Source organism: Mesocricetus auratus, unplaced genomic scaffold (genome assembly GCF_017639785.1).
Source record: "Mesocricetus auratus isolate SY011 unplaced genomic scaffold, BCM_Maur_2.0 Super-Scaffold_100013, whole genome shotgun sequence".
NCBI classification, from domain to species: Eukaryota; Metazoa; Chordata; class Mammalia; order Rodentia; family Cricetidae; genus Mesocricetus; species Mesocricetus auratus.
The window spans coordinates 47,566,864-47,594,706 of record NW_024429196.1 but is presented as its reverse complement, the minus strand read 5'-3'; the positions used below and the strand labels follow the sequence as shown (position 1 = coordinate 47,594,706).

Below are 27,843 nucleotides of genomic sequence, written 5' to 3'. Positions count from 1 at the left end.
GAAGGGGCAGAAGATCAGGAGTTCAAGGCCACCCTCAACTGCATAATAGGTTTGAGACTAGCCTGTCTGGACAAACTAAAACTAAAAAATAAATAACTAGATGAAATGAAAGCACAGTGTCATCTCTTATGTGGCAGGGTTATTTTTCTCACTTTCTCTGTGTCTCTTTCACTTTTTCTGTTCAAAGGTACATTTACACTTTTCAGTTAGGTACTTCCAGAGTGAGTGAAGAAACAACATCTCAGTTTCCCCTCCATGTCTCACTAACTGGTTGTGCTCCCTATGATCCTCTTCCACCAGAATCTGCAGATTCATAGCTTGATGCCAAGTGCCAGAGAGTATCGGTGTCTGGTAGGTAAGAGGAGGACATAAAACCAAAGCATACAAGCAGCTTTTCTCCAGAGCAACCATTGTTCCTTTCACATCTCCTGTTACCAATGACATTTCTCTCACTCATAATTCATCTGCCCATTAGGCTACTATTAAGGTGTGAGATGAGAACTGACTCGTTTTCAAACTATAGCCCATGAAATTCTGGAGGCTTCACAGCCTCAAAAGGGCCCCCAGCCTTAGGGACAAGAACAGCTCCAGATTACTAATCCCCACAGGCAAGATTTATGCTAAAATACATATGAATGTATGTGTGTATACATATATATGCATGTGTGTATACATATATATGCATGTATGTGTATATGTATACATGCTTGTATATCTGAATGTACATGTAAGAATGCATTGTGTATATAGATGTGTATATGTAAATACATATGTTTGTACATGCAAAAGTGCTTATATATATATCTATGAAAGTATATATGCCAGCAAATATGTGTATATGTATATATGAATGTATGTATGTCTGTATATGCATATGTGTGTACCTATATATATATGTGTGTGTATGTATGTATGTTTCCAGGTCTGTATTTTATTTCACATTGCTTCATCATGAAGTATTGCAAATGATGTCATAAATATAACATAAACTCATAATCTTAATAGATGACAGTTCCTATTGTGTATTTGTCCTCTATTTCCTGCTGTTTCCTACAGTGTCAGTTGATATTGTGTATGTCATCTATTTCTTGCTATTTTTATTTGTCACATTGCACAAGAACTATTACATATGACAAAATGTTACATGTAAACTTAATTTTTAGTCATTTGTGATTAAAGAACCCTTTTATGAAAGTCCATTGTTAACCTACAATTTACAGTACACATAAGTTCAGATGTTCATATACTTGGTATACTTGAAGTATACGTATGAAGGCAAGCAAGGATAACATATAAAATCATTGCGAGAGGAGACAATCAAGTGAGACTCTATCTCCTATGAGTAACTGCTCCATCTGTGACAATGAGCCATTAATCTGAGCACTGAAGAATTGGGCTCAACACATTACACACCACAGACATGCATGCTTCAGGCCCTTGCCCAGTTATATAACCCTGAACTTAAGTGATGCCCAATTCCTATCAAAAACCTATTTTTATTACTTTATTTTTTAAATTGGTCTATTTTAATTGAAAACAATTGTTTATGACATAACATATACTGTCCTAAAATAGATATGCATTGTGGGTCAGCTAACTTGAACTCATTAACATCTACATTACCTCACAGTTTCCTTCTCTATCTGTAGGAATAGGAACACTACTCTAAGATAAGCCCATGTTCCTTAGGAATAGTCACCATGCTGGACAACACAGCTCCAGAACTTACTCCTCAGAATGGGAATGTTCTGTTCTTTGACCAACATCTCTCCAGACCCAACCCTTAGTCCCCAGTAACTTTCATTCTACTCTCTGCTTCTATAAATTCAGCTTTTTATACAAAGGTGCTCATACAGTATTTGTATCAGGTTTGTTTCACTTAATATAATGCCCTCTGACCTTATTCTATGTTGTTGCAAATTACAGGAAGATTTTTACAAAACATGCATTTTGTGAAGTCTAACTAGGTCACACACTGAATTAAGCTAAACCACCGAAGACTGCATACCAGGATCTTCCTACCAAGCCCGAAGTAGAACTGCGCTTTGATTTCATTGTAAGCTTTCATCAAAGGATACAACAGCAGAGAACTTTGTGAAACCCACTATTGTTTCTCTATACACAGCCAGGAGGACTGTTGAGCTCCATATGAGGAATTGTGTTCTGTTTGTCTTACACAGCCACACTCTGAAAAATCTCATCTTGAGTAAAGATGAAACATGAGGTATGCCAAGTGTTTCCCTTCAGATATTAAAAAATGCATTATCGAAGGGTATGGTGGAATACAGGTAGTTTTGGAGTGACTGTTAAAGCTTGGCCATGAAAACATTTTACACTACTCTGCTGCTAACCTTTCTCTCTCTTGGACTTTGCTACAGTGAAACAAACCAGTACCTGGTAAGCTGAATGCTTCATTAATCTATTTCATGTGGATTAAACAACTAGACATTAATTTCTCTAAAAAGCAAAGAAGTCCTGGTTAGTAGCAAAGATGTTGGTGGGTCTTTTGTTTGTTTGTTTGCTTGCTTGCTTTTCTAGACAGGGTTTCTCTGTAGCTTTTAGAGCCTTTCCTGGATCTCGCTCTGTAGATCAGGCTGGCCTCAAACTCACAGAGATCCACCTGTCTCTGCCTCCAAAGTGCTGGGATTAAAGGTGTGCACCATCACCACAGTAGTTCTTTAAATTTAAAGTAGTTCTTTAAATTTGTTTAAGGTCTCACTGAGCTTGATACCATTCTCTAATTTGTTCTTCCCTAGTCTTAGCTAGTGGGGAGGTGGGTGGGTGGGTGAGTGAGTGGATGGATGGATGGATGGATGGATGGATGGATGGATGGATGGATAGGTAGGTGAGTGAGTAGATAGGCAGGTGGGTAGATGAATGGGTACATAGAAGGGTGGATAGAGGACAGGATACAAAACAAATATACATGCCAGTACTTGCTAATTGATTGAAATAAGTAAAAATTGAAATTAATTAAATGGTGCTCAGTGTTTCTTACACTACCATAAGGAGTTTTGCTGCAGAATCTAAGTGTATGACTAATTTTCTAAGCATGTTCATGTGTAGGCAAGCATGTGTACATGCACATTTATGCTGAGGCAGCCAAAATAACAGAAGTACCTCATCATGTCCACTGTTGTCTCCTTCAGCCTTCCCTTCCTCATCCACTGTTGGTTGAAGCTCCTCAGTAACCTGGTCCAGTTCCTCACCATTTTCCTCATCGGTGGTACCATTTACCCGAGAAGGACTTGCTTTCTTCTCTCCATGGTCTGGGATTTCCTCCTCTTGCTTAGGGGCATCAGCAGCTTCACTACTCCCTCCATCTTCAGTTTCACCATTCATTGCTGAAAAGCCTTCTTTCTGCTTGATGTCTTTGTTTGTTTTCTCTCCATCTTCTTCCTCATCAACTATTTCTGCTGGCCTCTATGAAGCAAAAGAAACAATGGGTAAAAGAAGTGTGACAGGGCTCCTCCACCACACACTACAGAACTATGCTCAGAATACCACAGCCAAGTAAAACCTCCTCACAGCTGCAGTAGTTTATAGGGTAGCCAATGTCTACATTCACTGAGCATCTACCCTTAAAATTTCCACTGACCAGGATGGTGGTGCACACCTTTAATCCCAGCACTGGGGAGGCAGAGGCAGGTGGATCTCAGTGAGTTTGAGGCCACTCTGGTTTACAGAGTAGTTCCAAAGCTACACAGAAACCCTGTCTTGAAAAATGAAAAAAAAAGTATTGAAAAGACTAAAAGGAATATTTGCAAATAAAATAAACCAAAGAGATGGAAAACTTGTACATGAATAAAAAGTATGATGAAAGTCAGACTGAGATCAAAGATTCTCAAGAAGGTGAGAATACTCCACACTCACAGTTTAGAAAACTTGAGTTCAAGACAGCAATACCACTCACCAGTATCCACAGAGGCAGAGAGCACTCACTAGTGCAAAAGCCAGCACAGAATCCCACAGAATCTAGTGTACTCATCATCTGAGTGAGAAAACACTAACCCACTCGGTACCCATAATACCATGTAACAGGAGACCAAGCTGGGTGAGTGTTGAGCCCAGGAAGTCTGGCCTAAATTCCTGGTATCCCACCTTAAACAAATATCAAAAAATAAGGCTGTATCCCTCACTTTAGCGCCACCGGGGAGACACTCATGTTTCCTTCTAGTGGCCACGGAAGGTGACATCTGCACCATGCCTCACTGATTGCACTGTTTAAAGAATTAGCAACTGAAAACCAAGCATTGCTGTGCCTTTACCAGAGTCCCCTGGTGTTATCTAGGGACTGGACTTTGTAAGGGCTGTTAAGCAGAGGTTTATGAGAAGCACTGGACAGAAACTCACAGTGCTCACAACTGAGAAGAGCGGGATCTTTTGGATGTTCTCAGGCAATGGGGTAATTGCACACCAGTGACTTAGAAACTACTCACATGCACTGTTTATGAGATTGCTTTGGCCCGAACATCTTACTATCTTTAAGCCTGCCTGTACCCTGTGCAGACAACACTTCACTGCATCAACAACCACCCCAAGGTCAAGGACAGCCCTCTACCACTTCTTCCCCAAGGGCAACTTCCTAGCCTTGGTACAATTCTCCTTACATGTGGAGGAGAGTATTTGGATAATATATTCATAAAAATAAAGAAATGGGTCATTATTTAATTGTTTATGGATATAAATGCAGTCCTCAACTCTCTGAGTGTTTATTAAAGTCTATTAAGATAATTACATGTAGGCAGGAGAAAAATCTATTTTCCTGACATCTGGATATATAACTAAGAATTAATTGTAAAATGAGAATATGATTCCTTGATTTTAGATTTTATATTCTTATTTTTTCTCCCCTTATTCTTAACCTCTTTCTTTGACAAATTCCCAAACTGTTAATTTTTTTCTCTTTATAGAGGGCTGGTGTGTTTCCTAATCTCTTAGCATCTAGTTCCAAATTTCACTCTGGTTCCCTGCCATTATTACCATCACTAGCCATCAGCATTATGCTCTCATCTCATTATCTCCATTAGACTTCCCCAGCATGGCTACTTAGTAGTCATCAAATAAAGCCACAGCTGCCTAGCACAACTTAAAAAGATGTAAGATTATGATACTGAAATAGCAATTTGATCAATTTAAATAAGATGGTAATATTAGTTAAAAGGCTTATAATCCTTTAAAATGCCCATAGTCTGGAATAAAATTTACTATTACCATGACATTCTCATTCAGGGAAACACACACACACACACACACACACACACACACACACACACACACACCAAACCTCTGCTCTCTCTGCTCTGACAGATCTGTAATGAATAAGTGAAAAGAAATGTTTTTTTTGGTGTAAGCCCCTTTGAAGCAGGCATTTAATTATTAAAGATGTTTCTAGTGTATACATCAATCAAATCATCACAAATAGAACACCCAGCTTTACACACACACACACACACACACACACACACACACACACACACGGCAAGGGGTGGGGGGGGTGAGACAGAGACAGAGAGAAAAATCTAAATGATGGTAAGGTCCTCTAAAGAAAGATGCCCTCCCTCTACATGAGGGTGATTTGTAGCTATTTCATTCCAACTGAAACATTCCTTTCTGGAAGAAGGAGAGAGGTTCATAAGACTCAAGAAAGTAGCCATACTTAAAAGATGCAGAAAGTTCAGAAAGTCCTCAGTCCCCTCTGAAGGTGAGGACAGCTCAGAAGACTAAGCAGGACCAACCAAGGGAGACCACACATGGAGAGGACTGAGAGGGTGGGCTGGCTCTAATGCACATTGACATAGAGACAAAGTGACATTCAGATTAAGCCACATTGGCCAATGAGATGGCTCAGTGGCCAAGGGTGCCTGCCACCAAGCCTGAGGACTTCAGTTCCATCCCTAGAATCCATATAATAGAAGAAGTTAACTGACTCCCACAAGTAGTTTTCTGATCTCAACACACATACGGTGGTACATTCTTGTGCACGCACACGCAGAAAAATAAAATTTTAAATATATTTTAAAAATTCAGCTACTTGGGTTTTTTCCCTCTGTGAGTTTATATGGTTAAACACAAGTCCATTGGGATAAGTAGGCACTATTTTCAAAGCTCCTCAGCCTCCCTCCCAGCAACACTGGTTATTCTTTGCTTTCTCTAGTATACATTCTTGGCAACAAAGTTACCATCAGAAAGCATATTTATTTCCAAACTGCTGTCCACTTCCTAAAACAGTAGAGATGTGCTGGCAGGAGACAAAAACAAGGACAACTTCCTGAAATATCAGGGCCTCTGAGGTGAAACAATTCCCCACCTTGGTGTGGCCAGTGAGGCACATACATCCCCAGGCAACACTCTTAATTTCACTTCCCAGCATGCAAGCATGATTAACCCTGAGGTAGAGAATGAGACAGAAGGGAAGTGTTGTGGCTTCCTGGGACCAGAGATAACCATGCCTTTCAACATAATGAAAGATAAAGAGATACCAGTTTTCTCTGAAGCACAGACCTAGAAATCATGTCTCCGATGCTGCCCGGCTTCTCCTCACTGATCCATCATGCTCTGTACAGATGCAGGCATTAAAACCTGGCTCCACCCCCTCACACTAGTATCACTGTGAGTTTTTGAGGAGCATGATATCAGAGATATGCCGCATTTTCTCATGGTTCCAAAAGAAGCTGTTCTCCTGGCCTCCCTCAGCAATTCACAAATTGATGTTAGGCTCCAAACCTCAGAAGATGACTCTACTGGGGAGAGTTTCTAAAGAGGTGACTAAGTCAATGCGATATCATTTGTGGTCCTGAACTTGGTGTGACTGATGTCCTTAAGGAAAGAGGGTAATTGTAGAGACTGTGGTAAATCCACATGAGGACCAGAGGCCAACAATCACATGGAAGTCCAGGAGAGAGGTGATGGGGGATGTCCTTCTGTATATATGTTTCTCTTATTGGTTGATGAATAAAACACTGTTTAGCTAATAGAGACAGGAAAATAGGCAGGACTAGGAGATGAGAAAAATTCTGAGAAAGGTAGGCAGAGAGAGGCCGAAAGGAGATGCCATGTAGTTGAAGAAGAAGTAACAGGTCCAGACCCTTCTCCAGTAAGATAAGACCAGTTGGAAATACTTAGATTAATAGAAATGGGTTAAATAATTAAAAGAGAGCTAGCCAATAAGAAGCCCTAGCCATCAACCAACAGCTTAATAATTAATATAAGTCTTTGTGTGCTTATTTGGGGCTGAAGGGTAGTGAGACCTGGTGGGAACTCCAGCAACAAAGACACCTTAGGACAACCAAATCAGGAGAAAATAGATTCTTGCTGCTTAAGCCACTCAGCATGTAATTCTTTGTCTCAGCAGACCTTGTACACTCATCCACTACCCAAGTACTCCCTTCCTCTCTCTCTCTCTCTCTCTCTCTCTCTCTCTCTCTCTCTCTCTCTCTCTCTCTCTCTCTCTCTCTCACACACACACACACACACACACACACACACACACACAATGTGGCAGGGACGGGAAACTGAAGGCAGTCTTTTCCAGACTGAAATCTGGTGTGAGGAGAATCAAAACCCTTAGCCCACTCCTCTGTGCAACCAGTATCCAAGCTGTTCCTTATGCCTATGCATGGAGAGTGCATCTTTCCCCACAATTAGCACCGCTTACTCCATGAAGCCTCCTGGCTCCTTCAGTTGTAATCACTCACTTCTCGGCACCCTTACTGTGTACTGATTCCTTTAGGGCTCTCATATCCTCTAATTGTAGGTGATGCAAAATTTGTACATATAAACTGCTAACCAAAAACAGAGCCTCTCCACCCCCACCCCGCAAATACTGGGTGAACACAGAATGATGGGGGAAATGTCGGTCTTCTCTGTGAGAACCCCTGGAAATCCCTCAGGAGAGATCTTCTCTTATTCATCTCTAAGTCCACTGCCACAGACTAATGATGTTCATAGTATTATTTTTTAGTTTTTTTTTTGAGACAGGGTTTCTCTGTGTGGCTTTGGAGCCTATCTTAGAACTAGCTCTTTTAGAACAGGTTGGTCTTGAACTCACAGAGACCTGCCTACCTCTGTCTCCCGAGTGCTGGGATAATGGTGTGTATCACCACTGCCTGATGATGTTCATAGCCTTTAGTAAGGTAAAGGGTAACAAGTACCTTGGAAAAGCACTTAAAGGGGGAGATGCACATTTATCAAGCAGTCTCCTGGTACCCAGGTGTCATATTCTATGCATCTCATATGCATAATTACATTCATACTGACCTTCAACAATGAATTGAGGATGACACTGCTGCTATCCTAATTTGCAGATGCTGAAGGACATAGACTTCAGTAAGTGTTCCCCACCATTTCCTGGGATGAAGTGTTAAGAGGGCAAAGAAAATTCTGCTTCCAATTCTGTGGTGACAACTTGAACCTCAGGTTCTGAGTCAAAAACCTCAGCACTCAGCACCTGGTGATACCTCCTCTGCAGACACCATTCCTGCTGGACCCCATTGGACACATCACACAGCCCTAGACCATATGAGCAGCATGGTCACAACATAACATGCTAAAAAGGAATTCTAGCTGTGATGAAGCCTCTTTAAAAGAAAGTTACATTTTTATCTTAAAATCTGTCAGCCCACTGGTTGAAATCTGGAAGAAAATACAAGTGATGACTGTTGATGGGATCATTTTGGGCCAAGGAGATTTATTCTAGTCGTACCACAAGTCTACAGTTGTTGCTTTTAAAATCACATTATAAGAAAGGAAACACAGATTTGCAAAAGCAGTGACTTGGAAAGCGTTTTTTTTCCCATGACCACATCCTCTTCCCTACACTTGCATCAAATTTTAGTCAATTTGCGACACAAATTCTCAGAGAACAGGTTTTCATATAGAAATCATTTCTCCCAGGGGTATACACATCCTGATATTTCAGGACTAGCTCATGCCTATGGGTAATTGCACAATACTACACTCTATATAAAATGCAATTGTGTGTTGCTGGAGTTTAAAAATATGTTCATTGTACTCTATTTGAAATATGTAGTAAATTGATGTACATAACAATATAACACCAGTACAGAAGTCATTTAAGCTTCTGTGGTTCCAGACTCCTTGGCATTCATCCAGAGCAATGAGGTTAGTGGGTTACAGACATGTACATATTACACACCTGTGTACAATTACAGACACCACAGATCCTTAAACAGAGCTCTGCATATGAAAATCAACTTTTGCCTTTTAAAAAGCACATAATTGATTGATAATATATTGTATATACTGTAATACATAATGTACTTTAATGATTTCTCTTAACATCTGCTATTAGAAAAGCTAAAGCAGACTTCCTCTTTCATATGACACAGTGATTGCATTTTGAGTGCATTTTGCCCAGGTCTGTCCACATTACATCTTGTTATTTAGTCTCTGTATGGGAGTTGTAACCACTGCCTATGTCCTTGTAGCATTCCTGTCTTTTAGAGAGCATGCATGCTGCTACCAAGATTGACTCAGAACTCCTGAAAAACAGGAGGAAAGGACATGGGATGTCAAAATCATATGGAAACAAGACCCTAGACACGAAAAGCATCAGTTACTTGGAAGATGACTTCACAGCAAGAGGGGACTGTCTCAGGCAAATGACTTATGCCTGAGATGCCCCATCACACTTTGACAGTAACTAAAGCATCAAAAAATTAGAGACAGAAGAAGACAGCTAAGCCAGGCCTATGGCTGGTGCCCAGCCCACTTAGGAAAAAAAAGGTGCCTGTCTAGTATATTAACATCACCATTCCTGAGGAATGTATCTTCATGTCCTTAGCATTCAGCTATCTAAAATACATAGAATTTTCTAGTCAAAATAGTCTATGTAACCACCATTTCCTCCACACCATAATTCCCATCTTGAAAATACAACACCTAGAAGCTGGAGAGCTGAGTCAGTAAAGGGGGAGAGACCACCTAGGGGCCCATGGATACTGCCCACTGCATCTGAAATATAGGGATGTGTGCAGGTTTGGTGCTGACTTTGGAATGGAAAGTATTTCTGTACTTTATGGCAGAGGCATTGGCAGTGAAGGTACAGAAATTATCGTGCTTGTTTTTATTTCTGTTTCCATGGAAACTAAAATCATCTCCTACCAAGTTGAATGAGGTATTTTGAAATAATCAGTTTCAATTTTTCATGATAGCAAAGTACTGCTTTTTTGTTCTCAGCTTTCCAAGGCTAACTTTCATGAAAGGTGGCAATATTGTCTGAGGGTACAAAGACCACAGAAGTGGTGATTATATGCAGAGGCATGATCCCAGGTGCAGATGAGGAGTGAGGCTAGGCTCCCTCAGGCCAGTGATGTTTTATCCAGGCCCTATAGAGCTCTGACAACTCCTGTAACACCCACATGAAAATGCAGTTTCCTGGAAGTATCTGGATGGCATGAGACAGTTAAATCATTATGTGGGATGGGGGTGCTTCAGTAAGTTTTCTCATTTTAAAAAGAAATGTTGGTTTTCTTTTATTTTCACTGAAATCCCTGCAAGCTACATTTTAATGTTTAACAGCATTTCTCTCAATTAAACATAAATCTATAAGCACAGTGCCACTAAAATCCCAATTTCTTTCTGGTGAGTGCCAGGGAGGTTAGGAGTCCTGCTCACTCTCACCCTGACCCTCCCTACTGACTGTGATGTTCACAGCACTAGCAGGAACCAGCTCCACCAAGTACCTGTGGCTGGAAAACAAAGATTGCTGATGAGCTGCTGGTTCCAGTGCCTTTAATTCTCAAAGGCATTGAAGGCTGAGTGGCCCTATGCTTAGGTAGGGTCAATTATGGGGAAATCAGAAGCTCCTAATCACTCTACTGCCCTTCATGAAGGGTTCTAAGACAGCCATAAACCAGAAGCCAGGGCCTCTGCACTCCTCCTGTGCAACAGCATCATCAGCATGTGGTGTCTCTGTGGAAGATGACTTTCTCTAATGGGACTTTTGTTTCTTCTGTGACAAAATAAAAAAAAAACCCGAATCCAGGTTTCCTTTGGTTCTAAATGTTTTATACTTCTGCTTAATAAGTACATCTCACTGAAGCAAAGTTATGTTGTAGCATATGAAAAATGGATAGTTGCAGGCCCTTGCTCTTGCTAGGTTTCTGAGAGAAACTGTAGATGATTGCTGGTCATCTCCAAGAAGCAAATAAAGTCAGCGATCGACTGAATAGCCAGGAAAATCTACGGGTTCAGAAAACTCCTGCTTTCTGGTTATACCCTCTGGGCTAGCTATAGTCTTTTAAGTGGTATTGTGCTCTGCAGATGTAAGCAGTAATCACAGTTAAAACTAACTACCCAAGAGGCTGGGAAAGCAGCATAAATGCTTAACTTGGGATAAGTGTGAGCGAATAGGGAGAGCTAGTTGAACAATATGTAGCATGTCAAACAGATGCAGACATGGTATAGTCTGGGTTGGCCACTAAGGGTCCTCTCCTGGGAATTCTGGTCATACACAATCAGTTCTCACCCCTGGTGTAGATTAAATGAAGACAGTTTAGGAGGAAAGTGACTTCTGGCTGAACACTGTAATCTAAACAATATAGATTTGTTTTGCCCCCTGACATCCTTCAAATGTCTCTCCAAAGCATCAGTAAAAGGAATTTTTAAAGGAATTCATCCATAAAGACACTGAAGACAAAAAGGAAATAATAGCAACAAAAATTGGGGCACAATAAAGTCAATGGTTGTATGCTCAATAGGAGTAGATGTCAAAGACCCTATTGCGTGGAATACTTTGAGAAGAATAGGAGTAGACGTCAAAAAAACTAAAAGAAAAAAACCTGCAGAAAGGGAAGCTAAAGAATTGGTGTGCACACCCGCACACCCCTTGTACTGAAGTCAAGAAGAGTCTCTTGGTAAGAATCCCATGTCCCCTTCTCACAGTCAGGCCCTAACTGTTGAGCACTAGGCTCACACAAAGCAAATATCCAAAGAGTCTTCTCGCTAGAAACAGAAGAGCAATGCTAAAACTACCAACACATAGAGAGGCTCTTTCCACGAATACTGCAAACCAATCACCCTGCCCTGGATCTCTGCTGATAAGTTTTGCCTATGTGCTGTCCTGCTGTCCTTACTGATACTGATACACAAACACACACACACACACACCCATCTCCCTAGTACCAAGGCGGAAAACAAATCAGAGAAGCAAAAAGGAAACTCATAAGAACCACACTAGAAAAATGAAGTTTTAAATAGCAGAGCATCAGTTTTTAAGAAGGTAAGATGTCACATCCATGAAACAAAAATAGTATGTTTTTTGTTAATTGTGTTGACTTACTACGGATGGGGAAAAAGGAGGGATGTGAGATCAAGTAAACAATTCCCACAGTCATTAGATAGAAGATTTAATAAACAACACCTAAATTGTAAAAATAAAATCAACAGAGTAGTTCCATGAAATCTGAGGTTGACAGATTATAAAATAAAATTATTAAAGTACTACATGCCCTCACATAAGACTTAAAGACCTCAGAGGTATTAAACTGAGGTATATATTTTAGAAAAATATGAAATAAATTAATTTAAATTGATTACTCCAGGAATAGAAACAGAGATGGGGAGAGGGATGATGAGGAGGTGTGCTTTTTGCTGAAATGGTTGATTTGAAAACATCACATGCACAACTTCAACTGAAATATGTATGTGAAATAAATACATCAGAAAATAACATATGCCATACCTCCAATTCAAACAACAACAAAATAAAACTTTGCTCCAGCATTCAGGGCTGTGTGATACCCACTCTGTGGTTTGCCTGTCAGAAAAAGAGCTCCAGGTTTGGGGAACCCAAATCTTTTTCCATTACTTTTTTTATGAAAAAAATACATAACATAAAATTTGCCTTCCTGGTCAATCTTAAGTATTAAATCTTTATGATGGGCAGTAAATCATCCTGAGCTTTGGACCACAGGAGGTATTTCCTTTGTTATTAGAGAAGAATAAGCAGGTCTGACCCTCTCATCACTCATTCTGCGCAACATAATTTTTGTTGGGGAGGGTTCTTATGTGCATTACAGGTAATTAGTGGCACTTTTGACCACTACTCACTATATCAAATAAAACTCACCAAGTTTGGCAACAAAGCATCCCCACAAATAGCCAGACATCCATTCAGAGACAAAACTGCCTCCATTAAGGGTGACTATCTTAGAGGAAATCAGTACCTTTACTCTCCAAAGCCATTCACTATACAAACATCCTTGAGAAGACATTCAGGGTCAGTGAGATGGCTCAGTGGGTAAAGATGCTTGCAGGCAAGCCTGAAGACCTTAATCCCGGGGGGGTCTACATGGCAAAAACAGTATACACGTGCATGCACGCACACACATGTATACACATAGGTATGTATGTATGTATATATATATATGTTTATATATGTATGTATATATGTGTGTGTGTGTGTGTGTGTGTGTGTGTGTGTGTGTGTGTGTGTGTGTGTGCATGGAAAGTGAGGATAGTAAGGAAAACCTGTCTGCCAGGTTGTCAGCATGGTTATTTAAGATAACAGTCATGTAGTCCCTGGTCCTCAGCATGTACCTGATAAAAGGTGGCTGCCATTTAAGGCATATCATGTAGGGACCTTTGTCAGGGCTGTTCTCATTGTTCTTCACACCCTCATCACGGGTGTGGAGACCATGGCTACTTAGGACACAAAAGTGGCTCTAAGACCAGCCAGCCTCCAGAACCTGGTGTCCAGTATGGAGCAAATGGGCCTGAGGATGCCAGCACTGTGTGGAACAGAGCAGAGGATGCAAGGAGGAGCTTCGCCCAGTGCTTTCTTTCCTCTAAGTCGTTCTGTCTGCGGGTGCTGCTCTTGCCCAGCAGTTGTTTATCTGTCCCTCCTGCCCTGCTGCATTTCAGTGAGCCATCTCCACACATCCAATAAGAAATCAAGCACTCAGACGCAAGGCTGATCCAGTGACATCAGAGAGCCTCCCATTGCCCCTCCCTCCAAATCAGAAAACACCAACGCAAACAGACCCTCACAACTGCACTGGTTACTAAGAAGTGATTAGTGGAGAGACATTTCCTTAGCTGGTAATGCTATGGTATTATCCTGATGTTTTGACTTTAGAATATAAATTATTCTTGGCTTCTACAACTAATAAGTTTTGTATATACATGATTACTCTTCTTTGTCTGAAAATATAATATTTAATTATGGTTTCACACTAGAGTTAAAATTCTGTTTTCTTCCAGAGCAAAATAAAATAACTATAACTAGGGTTTATGAAAAATTATTAGTGAGAGCAAATCCTAGAAAATAAATTGGATTTTTGAAATCCGTGAATTTGAGCACATCCGGCTTCTCATCAGGAAGACAATGTGTGCAGGAATAATGGTAGAATAATCAGCATCAGTCTTGCTGTCCCCCTCCTAAGACAAACACGGTGGGAAGATCACTTGTGGATCTGCCCTATTGTGAAATTTACTTTCAGAAAAGGAAATAGCACATAATAGTCACAGGACACATGGCAATTCCTAGTCATTTCCCCCTTTCTCCTGAGTCTGACATTAAACCCCAACCCTCCAGATAGAATTGCAATGACTGTAGCAAAAAGTGTAGTAGAGTCTTTTCAAGTATTTTGTTTTAAAGTTATCCAAACTATTTCAATATAGAGTCAAACTTAGAAGTACCAGAATAATATAATCTGTACCCTGGATGGGGCCAGGGTCAATAGTTTGGTTAAATGGGATTCTACGTTATTTATAATCTCCTTTAGAATGCAAATGGATTCCTGTGTGTAAACTCAGTTAGGTACATACAGTGGGGGCCTTCAAAAGTTCCTTTTCTCATTAATATATACTCTCTAAAAATCTTTCAGTGTAAAAATTAAGAAAGTGAAGGAAAGAAAAACATCCTATAATTCCTATAATGCTAGTCATATTTAATAAAGAATTATTATAAACAAAACAAAGTGTGACAAGGTCTAGGGAGATGGCTTCATGAGTAAAAAGCCCGCCAGTAAGCATGAGGACCTAATGTCAGATGCCCAGAAGCCACATGAGAAGCCAGGCATGGCACATACCTGCAACCCAGTGTTGAGAAGGCAGAGATAGGGATTTGCTAGCCAGCTAGTCTAGCCTATTCAGTGAGCACAGGGCTAGTGAGAAACCCACATCAGAAATAAGATATAGAACACTGAAGAGGACACTTGATGCATGCCTCTGATTTACACATACATGCGTGCAGACAGACACCTGCACATACTACACAGAGAGAAAACATTTGAGTTGTATTTATGTGAGCAATTAAAAAAATCTAACCAAAAAAAATTCAAAGATCTTGGAGGAGAGAATATCAGGGCATTTTAAAAACTCTTTTTTCCTTAATGTAAAACGACATTCCTAGATTAAAATCCCAGCCAAGGCGTCTTTTTTAAATTAGACTTTCTCAGTGAGCTTGTGGCTCACTGCTTTTCTAGCCTGCCTGTTACGAACACCCCATTTCCACATTAAAGAGAGACAGGGGAACTGGGAAGAACTGGTGGTATCATGTTATGCTCCCAAAATCACTGGGCCTCTTGGCTCTGATTCCTGTTTTCATGGATGTTCAGAAGTGTGAGGACTACCTGGTCCACTGGAACCTCAACCTGCGTGTCTTCATCTTCTTGGACTTCTACTGCCCCCCTTGTTTCAGATCTCTCTGTTCCAGCTTTGAAAACGCCTTCATCTGTGGAGCCAAACATAGTTGAAAAAAATCAAAATCCAAGCATGACATCATGTGGCTGAAAGGTGACATTACAGTGAAATGGCAGAAGGGATTTCAGAGATATATGTGTGTGTGTATATATATATATATATATATATATATATATATATATATATTCATTTCCTCTTTCACAGCAAGGATTTAAACGTGTTCCCCCTCCCCCATCTTCTATTTTAATTGAGAAAAGGTCCAGTGGCCACAGTATGCCTGTCTTGGGAGAGCAGAGCTCTGATGGAACAAACGCCTGCTCACACATCATTGCTTACTGTGTGGCATCAGTGGCCAGAGATAGAAAGGACTCCTGGCTAGACTCCAGTCCCCCTCCTAGCCAGCAATCAGAAACAATGCTCCCTGCTTTACAAAACATTTAAGATTTTCAATTTCCCTGGAGAATGCTATGCATTCAATACAATGTAGGCAAACAATTCTCTCTATTCAGGGTGGTAAAACACGTTTTCATTGCAGCAGGCTCGGAGCGGACTTGCCGCATCCCTCTAGAAAATCAGCATGCTTTAGTTTTATGGGATTTTCACAACCTGTGGCTTTAAGCTCTTGACAACAGAAGAAACCTAAGCCTCTAGGATTTAGGCTAAGCTCCTTCAACTTGCATCCTTCTGCAAAGCAGCAGTCTCCATTTTCCATGTTTGAAGGACTTTTAATGTCTCCCCCTGGCCTTCCCTTCTTCAGACCAAATAATCAAACCCCAGAGCCATCTGTCATTCTGTCTGTCTACTACTTGCTTCCAGACAGATTTAGTGCTGCAGCCACCCTCACAGATGTTTGCTCTGTCTAAACATTTAAGGCTCTCTAGGGATGGAAACTTTAACTCCTTTACTGGTATTCTACTCCGGGGTTAGATTACCCCTACAATCTAGAAACTGTTTCTCTTTTGTCTTCAAGTCACCTCTATTTCTGTAACAAGGGTATGTTTGCTAGAAAAATCACTTAATACATGCCACACACACACAAAACACATCGCTAAAGTTCCAAGGTCAACCTTAATTACATGCAAAATGCATGTTTACATTTATTGAGGAACAATTATACTTAAGGGACCATAACAACAGCCTAAGATATGAATGAGATGTGGTACCCACACATCTGGGACATAGATCAGAGCACTCATAGATGTCATCTGATACCTATGACTGCTTATGGCCCCACAAAGCAGAGAGAAACTGACCCACATAAAGCTGCTCAGAGGTTAGGGGTCTCATAGGTAAAACTACAGCAGAGTGTAGGGAAGTGAAGATGACATAGCCAGGGAAAGACATGGGAAGGAAGGGAAAGACGTGGGGAGGAATGGAAGCTCAGGCACAGTTTACATTCCTCTCTTAGATTACAGAACAGTGAGATGACAGGTACAGTAGACTGTAGCTATGACTTACTCCAAATATTGAGCTTTCTTACAAAGAAACAACACAAATTATAGAATGCTCTATAATTTATCAATAACAGCAGAATGCATTCTCAGAACTCACAGTCACTGTCAATGTCTACTTCTGTCAAGCAGAGCTATGAATTATCAACAGATGTATTTTAGAAAAGGTATGCTATCACATAGAAAAAGCACATTCATTAATAGCAAGTGAGGCTGGGGATATAGCTCAGTTGGTAGAGTGCTCACCTATTGTGTAAGTCATGGGCTCCAACCCCAACAATGCATAAACTTGTAAAGTAAAGCATCTCTGTAATCCCAGCACTCAGAAGGTGGAGGCAGAGAGATCAGAAGTTCAAGGTCATCTTTGGCTATATAGTGAATTTGAGGCCAGTCTAGGATATATGTGATACTGTCTCAACAACAATAATGTCAAATTGAAGTGGACCTTGGATAGCAAGTGTCAATCTTAAGAAAAAAACAGGAGATCAATCTTGAGATGGGGGAGACACATAGAGGGTCCGACCGTGGAGGTGTTCACCTGGGTGGGGCTGGGGGATCATTCCTCAGTGAGTAGAGATGCTGATGCTGTTCCCTCTGGCATCATATAAGGGGGCTGGAGTGGGGGAAAGGTTCACCACACATGCACAAGTAAACCTTGAGATTTATAAGTCATTATCCACATTAAAATTATACCATGAGCATTTACCAAACCATCAAATAGTACTTGGAAATATTAAAATATGGCAATGATGTGCTATAACTAATAAGCAATACTGAATAATAAAGACTGGGTTTTTGAATGGATGGGGACATTGTAAGCAGTTGATGGACGTGTAACTGCATGAGATTACTGAAGAATTGCCACTCTGGGAGCAGGGAAAGGGTCCTGGAGGCAGCCCCTAGTGGAGGGAGATCCCAGGGGCAATCCCTTTCTGTACACAGCAGAAACACATAATCTGTCTTCTGAATCCTTGTTTCCAAGAGTAAGCCTGGAGCACTATACACAGTACGTTCACAGTGAACATTTATTGAAAATAAGGTGGAAACAAGCCCCGGATTTACTCTTGTTCTCACACATCAATTCCCTTCCTGCTTGATATGCCTCTTCATGTGCAGCTGCTCCAGACACCTTGTGAGTATTTAGTTCTTCCTTCTCACACTAGCCTCTGACACTGTGCACACTGACTTCCTGGTTTGGACACAATTATATCACCTCCCTCATCAGTATCTCCTTGGATGCCCCTCCTACGTCTTGCTTAAGGAAATCTCACCTTCCTATCTCTCACCATCAGAGTAATGATGCCCACAAGAGTATTCTGTATCCTGGTCCATACATTATGCATCTCTCCTACTTCCTACTCCATTAGCAGAGCCTCAGCTACATCTACCACATCTTTGTCTCCTTTCCTAAGCAATGTACATTAGTAATATGTACACGGTGTTGTTTCATAGCTCAAGCCTACTTCATGCTTTCTCTCTTGCCCTTGCAGAAGTCCTGGTGGAGTCTAGCCCTTAGTTCAAATCACATTCAACATTAATACTATACAATGATCACCTCCAGGCTCTTCCTGGACCACACAGTCAAATAAAACCAGTCGTTTCCTCTCAGCACTCATTATCTCACTGTCTTTGTTCATTCATAAATCATTATTTCATTTACCAATTTCTATTGCTTACTATGCTTTGATCCCTGATGTTCTACAAGTCCTTCCAGTATAGACCGCATCTTTTGTCTTTGCAAGTCCTATTCCTGGCACAATGGCTGCCTCCAAACAGATTTTGAAAAAAAATGTTTGCCAAGCTGAACAGAGAGTAGTACCAAGTACTTTGTAAACACCAAATCTTGCCATTGCTTACAAATGTTAACTATAATAGAATTTCAATGTACATATGCCTGCCACCAAGATTAGGAGTCCATGTGGTGTTCAAAAATAAACCTATATATATATACATATATGATCTATGTAATTTTAAGTATATAGACAATAATATAATGCCTTATGACTTTCTCAGATATCTTTACTACTAGCTTAACCCCCATGCCTTTCTCTTGTATTTATTTCCCTACCTCTTCCCAATTAAAGTACCCCTCACCCTGTTTCTCCCTTCAAGTCACTTGCACACTCTTATTCTTCTCATAGTTTAAATGAACTCTTTCTATCTGGAATGACAATGCTCCCCCAAGAGCCACTGACAATGCTCCCCCAAGAGCCACAAACTATCTAACAAAAACCCCAATACCAGGCATCAGAATCCCCATTTGAAGTTGCTGGTCAGAGTACTGAGGACTAGAATTCGTGGTACCAGAAGATGTCATGCAAGCTTCCAAAGGAAAGAAGTAACATTTGGAGACACAAATGGAATGCAGGTAAAGACACCTGTCATAAAAGGGATATAAAACTGATTGCTGTTCTAGTTATAACTCCATCATGTATTTGTCTCTCATGTGGGGGGTGGGAGGCAATAAGAACATAACAATGTAAATGATAGTGAAAGTATATAATTCAAAGTGAATCTCAATGACTTCAGAATGGCTATTCTATCTATACAGAAGTTCACTGGCATGTGCAGACTCACTGAATTTTTTTCAAGTTCTCTAAAATAAAGTTTTGATTAAAAGAATAAAAATTATTTAATTTGGCTGAATACATGGCTCAGTCGACACAAACGTGAGGATCTGAAATCAAATTCCAACACCCATGTTAAAAAGAAGAGAAGGGGGATGAGGTAACAGTCAGGTGTAACAGATACAATAAGATCCCCCAAGGAAATCAGAGAGTTCCAGTTTCAGTGAGAGACCCTGTCTCAAAAAGACAAGGTGTAAAATGATTGAGGAAGACACCAGAAATATCTCTCTCTCTCTCTCTCTCTCTCTCTCTCTCTCTCTCTCTCTCTCTCTCTCTCTCTCTCTCTCTCTCTCTCCCCGCACGCATTCACACACACACACACACACACACACACACACACACACACACACAATTTAATTCATCCCAATGCCTAGAAACCCTCCAACATCTTTCCTTTACACCTTAGAACACAAGTTCTTCACAAGGTATAAAGAATTGAGATTGGGCAGCACACTTCTTCCCCTTCCTGTACACCCATTTACACTGACCTTAATTCTGTCTCCAACAGAAACCCCACTTACACCATGTGGCCTTTTGCTTTCCACATCCTTTGCCCCTTTTCACATGATTAGCTAATCCTTGCCATTCAGTTCTCAGAAAAGTAGTCTACACTCCAATCCCAGCAGCCATCACTTACTCAGTGTCTCACTGTCATTTTCTGCCTGGTGCTCATTTGTTTGGTAACTTCCTGTCCATCACTTTCTCCCAAAGCAGAGAGCAGGGATGTATAAACCTTGTTCATTACTGCCTCCAGCAATGAACAGAACCCAGCACAGAGACATCAAAATGCGATTGGACACTGAGGCACATTTGTATATGTGAGGAGCCAATAGCTTATAAAGACACTCATTTCATACTCTGTTCTTATAGGACCTTTGCCCCAAGCTGGTCACACTTGCAGTATAGTGTTAGAATAGAGATGGGAAAGGATAATAACAAAAGCACTCAAGGAACAAGAAGATTGACGTACAACCCAGATTGGGATGAATAAATTGTTTATATGTGGAATCCTAAGTAGTAATCCCCCAAAGATACCCACATCAGAATACTGGGAAACTGTGATCAACTTACACTGTGTGGAACACAGAAATAAGGGTTTGTCCCCTCAGGTTGATGTGGATTCAAAAGTTATAACGGTGCCTAAAGGTAAAGAGGGAAGCCAGAATATGGGGCAGAAAATGAGACAGGACCTGGTACCATCAATGGCTGTGAAAACAGAAGGGAACCCTCAGCAAAGGCGCACCACCTCTGGGAACCAGAATAGCCAGGACACAGTTCTTCCTTTGCTCTTGAGCCCAGTGAGGTCTATGTTAGAAGTCTGGCTTCTAGAACTCTCCCCTTGGTATTGTTTTGGGAAAGCCATGAAGTCATTTGTTATAGCACTCAGAGGTAGCTAATACATCACAGGTCCAAAAATAATGGTCCAGAGAAAACAACCCCTTCTAACTCCAGCAGAAACCTGTTGTGCAAAGACAAGAGCAGGAGGCTCAGACCCCTTCTCCATCTCTTGCCAAGGAGACAGTGGGCAAAACCCCTTCCTCCAGCCACTGGTCTTTTGTTTCCCTCCCAGGGCAGTTATTATCTTACTTTCCCCCCTCCCCTTCAGCATGCAAATGTCATCACCACCATCCTCCAACACAAACAACTGCCAGAATAAAGGGATCCAATATTTTAATGTTCTCTCTGCCTGAATCCTTTGTAATAAAAGCTGTTTACCGAGAAACTAAGGAGCGAGGATGAACTCGATACACAATACTGCTCTCATTCAATTACTGCACCAAGGATCGAATTCAATGCTTGAATGCACACTACACCCGAGTCCGCTCTCATCTTTTCTCTTTGCACCATGAATGGACACTTTAGTGAATATTATACTGTAAAGCAATAACAAACACTCCAGGAAAAATAAAAATGTTCCTCAATTATTTTTCACTTATCTCTTATGAGTTTTACTGCCCAAAACACAAAAACAGAGCTGCTGAGGTAGGGAAGGCATCTCATCTCATGGCTGTGTTGTTCAAAATGAATATGAATTTGTTTCTCCTGCTGAAGTGTGAAAGGAATACTGGTGACTTCCAAGTTTCCAGTGACCACAGCTGAGATGAAAGCATCTCTGACTCCAAGGCCCTTGGATTTCAGCTCATTACCATCCTCAGATAAATAAGGTGATCGAATAATTGATAAGCCATGATTCAATCCTGTAACTAGTGGCAATCAGTCCCTCAGGGCCAACAAACAATCTCAAGAGAGCTATTTTACTCATTTTTCCTCTCTGTCTGTCACTTTGTCTTGGTCTCTCTCTGTGTCTCTGTCTCTCTGCCTCTCTCTGTCTCTCTCTTTCTGTGTGTGTGTGTCTGTGTGTGTGTGTGTGTGTGCGTGTGTGTGTGTGGTCAATGTAAACATATATGTACAGGTGAGCACACACATGCATGTAAGGAGGTCGGAGAGAGACCTACTCTATCACTTTCTCCCTGAAACAGGAACTCTCAAAGATTCACACAATGCTGAGGTTACAGTTGTGCACAGCTATAATCAAACTAGGATTTGAACCCATATGCTCACACTTTTGCAAGAAGCACTCTTACCCATACAGCCATCTCCTTAGCCTATCAACACAATTATTTAAAATTATTCTTAAGTAGTTTCATATACCCCAGCATTTAACACTTAAGACAAATCAAATATCAGGATAAATTAGAAGTAAAATAATACCCTGATGGCAAAGTTCTTGAAAACTTTAGGTATTTATTAGCTAAAAACTATGTGAAAAAAATTCTGATGGCTGTGAATACTTTTTTCCAATATCTTACTATGATTGCTTGATAAAATGATAAATTTAAAATAAAGTATTAAGTTTTAAATGCAGCTATTAAACCTAGTAGACTACTGGGACAATGTAGGGAAAGAAGGGTTTCTAACTTTGAATACATAAAACAATACTCTAAGAAGAGAATGTTGACCCATTTCTATGGAAATAGTCTATTCATCATATCAGTCAGCAGAGACAGAATCTAATCAAAATTCACAAGATGAAATAAAAGCAGTTTCCATAAGCTTAATATTAGTGTTAAGTACCTGAATATTAGTGAAATATCCTGAATTTCCACATGGTTCTTTGTAGACACGGATTGTTGACATCACAATGTACTATTGAAAATTAAAGCACACCCAGGGAGGTGGTCCAAGAGTAAGCAGTCCCTGTGAGGACTAGCAAACACACAGGCAAAAAGGAAGACACGTGTGAAATAACACTTCCTTATGGAGGTCAACCAGCTTTCCTCGGACCCATACAGAGGCCATGGTACCCCTCCTGATTCATACATGTGTACACAAACACACACCAACACACACATACCACTAAATTAACACGTCTCATCACAAGAAAAACTGAAAGTCACCAAGGACAGCAAATGCTCTGAGGATATCTAACTTGGGCAGGAATATAACTGAATGTTTTCAGTCACGAATCTTCTCAGTATGTCTCACCGCATCTCATAACTCAAACCCAAACTCTCACAAAGACACGAACATCACAAGTCCTATTTTCCTTCAGCCATTTATAAAGTTACATGAAAATAACTTCACATACTTACACAGGCTGTGCTTTTATATATCTATCTTGAAATATCTGGTTTATTTCTGAAGGGCATTAACTATCATCAACTATGAAATTATGTACAAATTTGACTATCAAATATTTGCATAGAATTTATTTTAACATGTATTTTTGTCTTAACTTTAAATAACTGTAGCAAACTATCCTGAGTGTAGATAGAAGGCAAAAGATTATTACCATTGATTTCTCCAAAATATGGGTAATTTTGCTCTTAAGATGCATTTATATTTTGTTCTTTTTAGATATAGATGTTTTACATTTTCCTCAAAGTCAGAAATTTTCAGAGTATAAAATTAAAGCATATATTTCTAACATATACAATTTGTGATGTTTTACTTTATAAGCTGTATAGGTTTTATTTTTGAAATCTATGACAGATACATGTGACTCTGAGTAGGTTTGCCTAAACTAGTAAATAGGCAAAATTTTACTTTTCCATTTCTAGCCTCACAAAACTATCCTGAAAAATCATTTTAATTCATTGTAATAACTAAATTATTATCTTCCAACCTCAGTAACTTGATATTACCTAGTAAGTGACCTAAAATTCATAGTTCCTGTTCATAATTCTGTCTGGCCCAGTTCCCACCAAAAAACCTGGACATTCCGGTCTATAAAACGCCAATACTGACAACATTTCCTCTCTCAGAGTCCATCATGGCAACAGAGTACTGACTCTCTTGTAGCAGGAAGCCATAGCATTCTTTCAGATGTTCATGCTTTCACTTGCTGGTTATGCTAACATGCTGAACCTGCTCCAGAAAGATGGATGAGGTTTGACCTCAAAGTGCTTATTACCTCCAGGGAAATTACATGGAAAAATCCATAGTGCAAGGTGATGGATGTGTCAAGTGCAATATTCCATGGTAACCTACAGGACAGTTCAGCCAGGAAAGCAGGCAGCCTGACTACAGAACTTCACCACTCTCTCCTCTCCTCCAAATTCAATCCTCAAGTCTCTACTCCATCTCTGTAGCAGAACACTTGCTACACATCTTTGCCCTACTCTCTGGCCCCATCTCCAGTGGACCCAGTTCTCCTAATTTCTCCCACACTCATCCTGTTATCTCAACCACCAACTATAGCATGTTTTCTCTGGTAGCCTACAAGAAAAGCATGACAGAGAAGTAAGTAGGCCAGCAAACGGGTAATCTACCATATAAACAAACTAGAAGACAAAAACGACATAATCATCTCCATAGATGCAGAAAATGCCTTTGACCAAATCCAAAACCCCTTCATGATAAAAGTCCTGGAGAGATTAGGGATACAAGGGATATACCTCAACATTACAAAGGCAGTTTATGGCAAGTCTGTAGTCAACAGAATTTAAAAGGAGAGAAACTCACAGCAATTCCACTAAAATCAGGAACAAGACAGGTCATCCACTCTTTCCATTCCAATTTAATATAATACTTCAAGTCTTAACTAGAATAATAAGACAATTGTATGAGATCAAGGGGATACAAATTGGAAAGGAAAAAGTCAAAGTATCACTATTTGCAGATGATATATTATACACATAAACAGCCCTAAAATTTTCACCAAGAAACTCCAACAGATGATAAACACTTTCAGCAAAATACCTGGATACAAAATTAACATGCAAAAATCAGTAGCCTGCCTATATAAAAATGGAAAACAGACTGAAAAAGAAATCAGGGAAATAACACCTTTCACAATAGCCTAAAATAACATAAAATATCTTAGGGTAACTCTAACCGAGAAGGTAAAAGACCTGTATGATAGAAACTTTTTAAGACACTGAAGGGAGAAATTGACTAAGATGTCAGAAGATGGAAAGATCTCTCATGCTCATAGATTGGTAGCATTCATATAGTAGTAAAACTAGTCATCAAAAGCAATTTACAGATACAACACAATCCCCATCAAAATTCCAACACAATGCTTCACAGAAACTGAAAGGAAACTTTTCAGCTTTATATGGAAACACATAAACAATAAGCTAAAACAATAAGGAACAATTGAATAACTGAATTAAAGGATTACTATAAAAAGCATCACCGTAAAAAAGTATCACCATGCCTAATTTCAAATTGTACTACAGAGCTATTCTAATAAAAAACAGCATGATATGGGCACAAAAACAGACATTTTGATCAATGGAATTAAACTGAAGACCCAGACATAAATCCACAGACCTATGGACACCTGATCTTTGATAAAGAAGCCAAAAGTACACACTGGAAAAAAGACAGCATCTTCACAAATGGTACTAGTCAGACTGGATGGCTGCATCTAGAAGAATCCAAATAGATCCATACTTACCACCCTGCACAAAACACTCAACTCCAAATGGATCAAGGACCTCAACATAAAACCAGACAGAAAAGAAAGTGGGGAATATCCTTGAACAAATTGACACAGGAAAATTCTTTATGAATACCATTATTACAGGCACTTAGATCAATAATTAATATATGGGACCTCATGAAAGTGAAGTGTCTATATAGCAAAGGACACTATCACTCAGAAAAGCTGCAGCCTACAGAATGGGAAAGATTAATAATAATTAATATTTTCTCTTTATTTATTCTTTGTGTCTTTCACATCATACATCTTTATCCCATTCATTTCCCCACCCCTTCATATCTGCCACTGCCCTTGCAACTCTCCCCCAAAATAAAATTTAAGAGAAAAAAGTTTTAAAAAAGGAAAAAAATCTCATCATGGACTCTCAGTGTGACACAGTGAGTCATGTAGTAAACCCTTTTGTCCATGCATCTTTATTTGCAAGAGTTTCTGGCATAGAACACTTGGTCTGGTTCAAGGCCTCTGGTTTCTGCTACACCATTGATAACGGGCCCTCACTGGAACTCCTCTTGACTATCCCGTGGTTGCCCGGTGTTGTGGAGATCATACAGTTTTGGGGTCTGCAGAGCCGGCCCCTTCATGTGCTCCTGCAGATCACAGATGGGGTGGATGTTGGGGTGGGCCAACTCATATCACTAGTTCTGGGCCTAATAATTGCAGGATTGGTCAGCCTGAGAGATCTCCTTGGTCCTCACTATCAGGGTGAGCTCTCCAGCATTTCCCTGGTTTTTATCAACTACATATCTGATAGAGGGCTAATATACAAAATATATAAAGAACCTAAACAGAAAATTCTTAAATGAGAAAACTCAAAGGGCTGAGAAACACTTTACAAAATGTTCAACATCCTTTGTCATCAGGGAAATGCAAATCAAAACTACTTTGAGATTTCATCTTACATTTGTCAGAATGGCTAAGATCAGTAAAACAAATGACAGCTCATGCTGGCTAGGATGTGAAGAAAGGGGAACACTCATCCATTGCTGATGGGAGTACAAAATTGTACTTCCTCTAGGGAAATCATCTTCTGCAAGAAGATGGGAATAGATCTACCTCAACACCTAGCTATACCACCCTTGGGCATATACCCAAAGGTGGCTTCATCCTACCACAGAGATACTTGCTTAGATGTTCACATTGCTCTATTCATAATAGCTAGGAACTGGAAACGACTAGTGTCCCTCAATAAAAAGAACTGGTAAATAAACTGTGGTACATTTATACAAAGGAGTATTTATTACTCAGCTGTTTAAAAAATGAAATCATGTAATTTTTAGATAAATAGATGGAACTAGCAAAAAAATCATCCAGAATGAGATTAACCCAGACCAGAACAAATACGTTATGTATTTGCTTATATTTGGTTATTAGCTGTTAAGTCAATGATGACCAAGCTACAATCCATAGAACCACAAAGGTTAGACATAGAGTAAGGGACTGGGGTGGGAACAAAGGGGAACAGATAGATCTTCCTAGGAAAGGGAAATATAGCATATACTTATGGATGGATGGAGCAGAGAAACTAAAATAAGAAAATAAAATGGAGATGTGGAATGAAGATAGAGACAAAGGAAAAATACAGTGGGAGACAGATAAAATTAAAGGCCATTTGAGGGGCAGTATGGAAACCTAATATAGTAGAAACTTCCTAAATTATATACATATATTAAGACGATACAAATGAAATCACCAAATAAGGGGGGCAGAGCCCCAATTTGACATCTCTCGTCACCATGACTGGGTTATATCTAATTTAATTATTGGCTAAAGGAGTCCCATAGAAACTTACAAACAACCCAGGCTTTTGACGAAGCCCCACTGCTAAATACAACACCTACACAACTCAATGAACATGAAGAAGTCAAGTTGGTGCCTACATAGAGCCCTCATCCCTATATGCTAGTATCTTTGGTATAGGGAGTGCACTGCATGCTACCCAAGCAGACACATAAACACCAACCTAGCCAGAAACCTTTTGATCAAAAGTGGTGTCCTGCATGCAAGATATGCTAGCACAATGGTGGCACAAAGTTTGGGAAATCAAACCAATATCTGATTTGATTTAAGGCCCACTCCACAAGATAGAACCCATAGCCATACTCAACGTGGCTTGTGTGATCAAGAACCCGGCATTAACTAGCTCAGG

General features: G+C 40.0%; 1 protein-coding gene across 3 annotated transcripts in view; it reads right to left on the bottom strand.

The window, feature by feature from the left end:
* The window catches only part of Dcdc2 (doublecortin domain containing 2), a 213,837-nt gene that overhangs the window by 807 nt on the left and 185,187 nt on the right, over positions 1–27,843 (bottom strand). For all 3 annotated transcript variants that reach the window (XM_040755753.1, XM_040755752.1, XM_040755755.1), the window contains exons 9-10: positions 15,600–15,700; positions 3,121–3,423 (exon numbers count right to left, since the gene is read on the bottom strand). In XM_040755753.1, the coding sequence (XP_040611687.1) occupies positions 3,121–3,423; positions 15,600–15,700 (404 nt within the window). The remainder of the gene's footprint in view (positions 1–3,120; positions 3,424–15,599; positions 15,701–27,843) is intronic.